The sequence below is a fragment of the Astyanax mexicanus genome, chromosome 8, assembly GCF_023375975.1.
Source record: "Astyanax mexicanus isolate ESR-SI-001 chromosome 8, AstMex3_surface, whole genome shotgun sequence".
NCBI classification, from domain to species: Eukaryota; Metazoa; Chordata; class Actinopteri; order Characiformes; family Acestrorhamphidae; genus Astyanax; species Astyanax mexicanus.
The window spans coordinates 8,799,855-8,807,863 of NC_064415.1; the positions used below are offsets into that span (position 1 = coordinate 8,799,855).

The 8,009-nt window shown below is 39.9% G+C and overlaps 1 protein-coding gene across 2 annotated transcripts in view; it reads left to right on the top strand.

Moving 5' to 3' along the window:
• The window catches only part of irf4a (interferon regulatory factor 4a), a 29,956-nt gene extending 22,679 nt beyond the window's left edge, over positions 1-7,277 (top strand). For both annotated transcript variants that reach the window (XM_022678168.2, XM_022678170.2), the window contains exons 8-9: positions 2,453-2,565; positions 4,907-7,277. In XM_022678168.2, the coding sequence (XP_022533889.2) occupies positions 2,453-2,565; positions 4,907-5,047 (254 nt within the window). In that variant the 3' untranslated portion in view covers positions 5,048-7,277. The remainder of the gene's footprint in view (positions 1-2,452; positions 2,566-4,906) is intronic.
• Positions 7,278-8,009: the final 732 nt, after the last annotated feature.

An 8,009-nucleotide genomic window follows, 5' to 3' on the forward strand; every position in this document is an offset into this window, starting at 1 on the left:
CTTCTTCCTCATCTATAAGCATCTTCACAGCAAAGAGACATCTATCTACCTACTTACCTACCTACCTTTCTACCTACCTACCTATTTACCTATCTACCTACCTAACTACCTACCTACCTACCTAACTACCTACCTACCTACCTACCTAACTACCTACCTACCTACCTACCTATTTACCTAACTACCTACCTACTTACCTGCCTACCTACCTGCCTACCTATCTATTTACCTACCTACCTACCTACCTACCTACCTGCCTACCTATTTACCTACCTACCTACCTGCCTACCTATCTATTTACCTACCTACCTACCTGTCTACCTACCTGCCTACCTACCTACCTATTTACCTACCTACCTGCCTACCTACCTGCCTGCCTATCTATTTACCTACCTACCTACCTAACTACCTACCTACTTACCTACCTACCTAACTACATACCTACCTACCTACCTACCTACCTACCTACCTAACTACATACCTACCTACCTACCTATTTACCTACCTACCTACCTACCTAACTAACTAACTAAACACCTACCTACCTACTTAACTACATACCTACCTACCTACCCATCTACCTAACTACATACCTATGTAACAATTTACAAATTATAAATTCCAATGAGTTCAGCCTTTAAATCCTATAAATAGGTCCTATAAACAGAGTTAGATTTTAGCTCAGTAATCATATTTTTTTAGTGCATGTATACTCTTAATATGATTTCTTTCAGTTTTGACACTGTGGGCATCCAAGCAAATCAAACCAGACAGGACAGACATTTGATCAAATTAAAGCTAGTCTTTGTTTTAGAGAAAGCTGTAAGGGCATCGTGGTGAATTATTAGAAATCATAAATGATTTTCTCAGCTGTCCACACTATCCGCTGTAGGGTCTTGCGGTCTGAGGTGTTGCAATTCCCAAACCAGACGGTAATGCAGGTGCTCAGGATGCTTTCTACAGTCCCTCTGTAGAACATGGTGAGGATGGGGGGTGGGAGATGTGCTTTCCTCAGTCTCCGCAGGAAGTAGAGGCGCTGCTGGGCTTTCTTGGTTATGGAGCTGGTGTTGAGGGACCAGGTGAGGTTCTCTGCAATGTGAACACCGAGGAACTTGGTGTTATCCACAATTTCCACAGCAGAGACGTTGATGTTCAGCGGGTGGTGGACACCTGGAGCTCTCCTGAAGTCAACAACCATCTCCTTGGTTTTATCCACGTTAAGAGATAGGTTGTTGGTTCTGCACCAGTCCGTCAGCCACTGCACCTCCTCTCTGTATGCTGACTCGTCGTTCTTGCTGATGAGGCCAACTACAGTTGTGTCATCAGCGAACTTGATGATGTGGTTTGAACTGTACTTTGCAGTACAGTCATGAGTCAGCAGAGTGAACAGCAGTGGGCTGAGCACACAGCCCTGGGGGGCGCCGGTGGTCAGTATGGTGGTGCTGGAGGTGTTGTTTCCAATCCTGACTGATTGTGGTCTCTCAGTCAGGAAGTCTAAAACCCAGTTGCAGAGGGAGCTCAGTTTTCCGATCAGATGCTGAGGGATGATGGTGTTGAATGCTGAACTGAAGTCGATGAACAGCATTCGAACATAGCAGTCTTTGTTGTCCAGGTGGGTGAGAGCCAGGTGGAGCGCAGTATAGATGGCATCGTCTGTTGTTCTGTTTGGACGATACGCAAACTGCAGAGGGTCCAGTGAGGACGGGAGCTGGTTTTTGATGTGCCTCATGACCAGCTTCTCAAAGCACTTCATGATGATGGGAGTAAGTGCAATGGGACGGTAGTCATTAGTGTGTAAATGTATGTATAAGATATGGATTGGCACTCTGTCCTGGGTAAATGCTGTAGTGCTGGATGCAGTCCGGTGGTTTCCGGTTGAGAGTACGCTGTGCGCTATTGGCTGCAGCCTCTCACTGGTGTGCGGATTAGTGTTGAGTATGAATGGTTGTTTGTATAGAATGTGTAAATTGTAAAGCGTCCTTGGGTTTCTAGAAAGGGGTTATAAGGGGTTATCCGGTGCAGTGGATAACACCACTACCTGCCAGTGGGCTACCATGTGGGAGACTGGGGTTCAATTTCAGGTCTGGGTGACTATGCAGTGCTACACCAATAACAGCCCTTAGGCAAGACTCCTAACACTACATTGGCCCAACTATATAAAAGGAATAAGGGTGTATATAAAAGTTGCTCTGGATAAGATTTATTGCCATGAATTGAATGTAAATGTAAGGTAAATGTAATGTAATGCAATAATTGAAATATTACATGTATGGGAATGCACTCATTGTCAGATAGTAAACTACTCACTGTAATGTTATCCACTATACTATGCAAACCAAGTCAACTATTGAAGTAAAAGTCATCCTAGTAGTAAGGTTGGTAAACTGAGCTGTTCTGTATCATTCTCTTGGCTTATAATCGTTAGACTAAATGATTTCTCTTCTGATCCCAGAATTACAGGGTTATATCCATCATGGACGTCCCATGCCGAGGTACCAGGTGGTGCTGTGCTTTGGAGACGAGTATCCAGATCCGCAGCGACAGAGCAAGATGATCACAGCTCAGGTACGTCTGTGTTGTTTATTAACTAATTGAGTGAATCAGACACAGCAGTGCTGCTGGAGTTTTTAAACACTTTGGTCATTAACTGTCCATTCTAATAGATAAGCCTACCTATAGTAGCTGCTACACCTTGTAGATAAAGTAAAGTCAGAGGAAGAAACTCTGAATCTGTAGCTGCATATCATCCTCCATCTAAACCAAAATGTAAGCGTGAAAGGTGCTGCGAACCATGCTCCAAACCAAAAGGTGATCTTGGTGGTCTTGGTCCTGATCAACTTTGCCATGGTTTGGTTCATTTTTAGTGTGAAAATGTTTTTTTTTTTGGTGGTAGTTGGATATGCAGACCAATTACAGGATGTGGAGACAGGCTATTGTCACCTGTTAAACAATAGAAGAAGAAAAAGAACTGGTGTTGTGTCAAAATCCGATTCACCATTGTGTGCAGGCATATCAAGCAGCAATAAGTCTACCGCAGGTTATGCTGGTGATTCCTGTATCTACTGTAACTATAGATTAAACCTTATTTATAAACATAACAGGGGGGCAGAATTCATGACAACACCTGAAAAAGCCATTTTTCTGACTATAAGGCGCACTTAAAAATCCATTAATTTTCCCAAAAATGAACAGTGTACCTTATGTATGAATTCTACCAGTCAGATATTAAGGAGCAGTAAAGCCACTCTGCTAAAGTACAGCGTTATATGGTTGACTTTTCAGTGAAGTTTCTCCAGCACTAAGGCTGAGTGCAGCAGCATTAGCATTATCTGCTAACCACAGTGCTAGTTCTTTCGCTGTTCAGAGGTGGGCATATTGGACTGTAGTCTGCATGTTTACCATCTTAAAACAAGCTATGTTGGACAAACCACTAGATAATATTGCCCTGGCTTCCTGGAACACTCAGGGTTCCTCAGTCCAGTGCTATCGAGCAACATTTACATCCCGCTACCTTACCCTTGGAAATCTAAGCTTACTGTAAATAATCTTAAGTGCTTTACTCACCCAAATAAGTGGTAGAATGTGATAAAAACCTTGGCTCACATTTTGTTCTGGGCTTTCAATTGTGAAAATACACTAAATCCTCATTTCTCCTGCTCCGGTATTGAGCATTGGGTTATCTGGAACACTTCATTGGGTTTCAGATCCAGTTTTACCTGAAAGGTTTCTCTAAGTAGCTGTTTTTGTAAGAATACTGCTAGGAATTGGAATGTGGAGGGGAATTAGAAGAAGATTAAATGAGAAGTAGCCTCACCTGATCTTGAATAGAGTTGAATAAGTCATGCCATTCTAAATGTCATCGATTCATTTAGATTTACAGGTGTGATTAAACCACCCACATCCGGTTGGTGTATCAGAATGGAGAAGATCAGTAGTCAAGTATTTAAGAATTATGAACATGAAATGATGCTCATAGTAAGTAAATAACTTTTTGAAGTACTTATGGAAATATCTGACAGTGTAGACATGAGGCCACTTCCCTAAACTTTCGTTTCATATATTTAAATACCCCTTAAATAGCACACATTTGCCCAAACAATTTCCAGAGACCAAAAATCAGTTAATATTAATGGATAGAGATAGAGATAAAGATTGGCTTTAGACTGCAGCAAGGTTTTTGCATCTTTTAATGGGTGCAAACTAAGAGGTTATTTATTCATATATACGTTCTTCATGCTCATCTCTAATCTCTAGTGCAAATTAGGTTGTTTACAGCAGTGTTTCTCAACCCTGGTTCTGGAAGCACCTTGCCCTGCACATTTTTAGTGGTTTTCCTGCTGTAGAGTGAATTTCTTGTACGTCTGCAATTCGCTTTTTTTCTTCTAAATCTTTTTTCTTCTAAATCCATTGTTTGAACCAAGTTTACAGGGTTTTATATCATTGCTAAAAGCAAAAAAAGACAAGAAGTCCTTTCTTTTCTTTTTCTAAATGTATCCGAATACTCAACCCACTCACTAGGACTCACTTTATCACTAGTAATGTCCTCAACCACACCTCCTACAATCAGGTTAATTCAGACTCCACCTCTTTTCCAACTGCTGGTGATGCAGCATCAATGGGTAGCCAGCACACTCGGAAGATGGTGCCGTGACCCGGCACTGATGCAGCATTAGCTAACACTGTGAGTGATGTTGGTGATGTGGGAGTGAGCACCATCTATCTCCCCCCCCAAGATAGAACATGACTAATTGTGCTTTTTCTCAGACTTTGGCTGCTGATGCCAAGAAGCATGTTTCGGGATTCAAACCAATGATTCTTAGTCTTCTGGACCATTCGTAGCCTCAAGTTACGAAGTTCATTTGCTTCTCCATTCTAACATCCAATGTTTGTTCTGTCTTCTGCGTAGGTGGAACCCATGTTTGCCAGGCAGCTCCTGTACTTTGCAGGCCAGACCAATGGTCATTACCTACGGGGCTATGAGCTTCCATCCCAGGGTGCTCTACCAGTGGAGGACTACCAGAGAAGTCTCCAGCACATGCAGGAATGAGCTTCCAATGAACCAAATCCCTGAACAGACTCCCTCAGCAATGCTCCTCTTCCATCAACCTGCCCAGTTTCTACTGAAGAATGGAAACGATTCAAGTTTCCAATGCAGGAACCTTTGCAAGGACTAAAATGAACTGCCAGACTGATGCAATAGGCAGATCTCACCATGCCAGGCCAGTAACTTGTCTCAGAACTCTCAGAACGAGTCATGAGTCAAGAGGGCCGGACAGGTACATGGTTTTATATGCTGTTTTCCCAATCAAATCTGTATCATATGGATGCGATTATATGTCATTTTTAAGGTCCTTCAATTGGTAAATCATACGTCTTTTCTGATGTCTTTAATGACTCAATCTCTAACCTACATACTTGTATACATTAGCTACTTTCCAAAGCATAGGCTGCAGCTGAGGAAGGGTGCTATAAAGACTCCTTCAGACATCATACAACTGTACTCTAAAAGTCTTTGAAAAGAAATGACAATCACTTCAAAATCTTGCAAAGTCACTTTAATTTGAGACTGCAATTGGTACTATTTCTTTCACATTATAACCTGGTGGAAATTCACAAAAGATTAAGCTCATTGTGACACAAAGAACTTTTTTCCAGCGAAACTTACCTAAAAGTAAGACTGTAAATGAAGCTAAGGCCTGTTGTTTTGTGTCTTCCAACATGTTTGTGGTGCTTTTTTGACCTTTCTTTGCATTGTAAGCATGCAAAGAATTGATTAACTGAGGTTGTGGGAGGACCCATAAGTTGCATACCTAAAATATTTCCAAATATACCCTGCATTTCTAGGCTGTATACGAAGGGTCCATCACTTTAGGACAGCCTTCTATGCCATAATGCCTAAGAAATGCAACATAGCTAGACTGCTGCCTAGGCTTTGGCTATTTTCCTAAATGTCCAGCACTGGAAGGATCTAAAGGCAAAAATGTATTTTTTTATGAATGTACAGAATGTGTGCGAAAGAAGCTTTTAAATGAAATGCTCAAACTACGCTAAGTAAAAAAAAACAAACTCATTGCAAGCGTAAATGTCGTAAAATTTACATTTTTTAACTTGCATTTTGTATTAGTTTTTATACCTTTTTATTACGTTTGTAGTACTTTGTATAAAATGTTCTCAGGACTGTTTTTTTTAAATCACATTTCCTTCAATTTCCATGACTGACTGTAACTTCCTTGTGTAAATGACCTTTTCCCAAGCAAATCAAGCTAGATCTTTCTCATTTTTTTTTTACTGTACATTGTTCGACTTGATTTATAGGCTATTTATATTTTTATACTGTTTGATATAGTTATAGTGAATGAAGTGCGAGTGCTGGATCTGTTTTGAAGCTGTCTAATCTTGAATGTAATCAAGCTAATTCTGTTTATTTCTGTGAATGAAGTTCCAGAAGAAGAAGTTATATAATTCTGAATACTAAGAAAGAGTCAGGACTTCTGAGACCTGTTGGCTACAGATGAGTCTGTATCGTACAATCAAAGACCGACATGTTTTTTATTTTTTCGGGTGCAGAGAATGTTTGTGTGTCTGTCTGTCTCTTTATCTGTCTGTGGTGAACTGAGTGCTGGTGAAAAACTTGCCTGCAGGTAACTGGCCACAATACTGTGGTAACAGTGTAAAAATAGGCTACAATGAAAATGATGGGAAGGTAACAAACATCTATGGAGCTTAAAGAGTAAAAGAAGAAGCTGAATTTTGTCATTTTTGTATATTTAGAAAATATTTAATTAAAATACCATTGTGTTAGACTTCAGACATTAGTACATTTTGATTGGCAGTTGTGAGATGGTGCTCTGTTATTGGTTGAATGCCTTAATGAGTTAAAGTCTGGATGTTTCCCTTTTGGCTTAATTCACACTTTTTTGGGGTTCCTTGAATTTATTTGCAATGTATATTTTTGCTATTGCAATTGCTAAATTCACTGAAACAAAAATAGCTTCAGGCTTGTTCTTGGAATAACACAATTAAGCCTTTAAAATGATTAAATGGCATGCAAATATGAAATAATATCTTGTATCTTGTAGATACAAATACATTCATCACCATTTAAGCTCCATACTTCTCCATCTTGCTCTCTCTCTTTTCTTTCTTGTTTTATCTTTCTATCTCTCTCTCTCTCTTTATACAAGCAATGTTAGATTTTTGTAAAGTTGTAATTTTTGTTATTTTTTTCCAATATTGGTACAATCATGATAAATGATAATAAAGATTTTTGTTGATTATCTCCTATCATTTGCCTCTTATGTATGCTTTGCAAATTTTGCTATTGAACTGTGTGTGCAACTATAAATACATGCCTCTGTGAACACATGCACAAGGTCATCCATGTATGCACGTGAGTTTATATTGTCGCTGTACAATGAAAGACGTGTTCAAAATCTCAAAAGCTCCAGAATGATCACGTTACAGGAGAAGGCAAAAAATGTTAATTTTAACTTAGACTGGAAGTCAATGCAAAATAAGCGTATAAATCAAGTATTTTATATATATTTATGTAGGATTTTATCTGTTTAGGTATGTTCATCCGGAGTTCTTATGGTTCAAAGGGTAAAAACTAAAATGCAGATACATATTTTTAATTGGACAGCAGCAATATATATATACTGTATATATATATATATATATATATATATATATTTATGAACATGTTTTCTTGCCTCTCTCTCTGTCTGTGTGTGTGTGTGTCCTCCTGTTTAACTTTCAGATATGCTTGAGTGATGGCAGTCGAGAGGGGAGTGCGGTTTGAGGGGGGGCAATAAAAACAGCGAGAGAGAAAAAGAGAGAGAGAGAGAGAGAGAGAGACAGGAAGTTACATTCACAGGTGCACAGGAAAGGCTGGCCCACAAGAAAAACAAAAAAGAGAGACAGAGAGGGAGAGCAAGAAAGAGAGAAAGAGAGAGAGAGAAGAGGGTGGGGGGATGGGGAGGTCAAGGCCTCAGCTATAGAACGCCGCC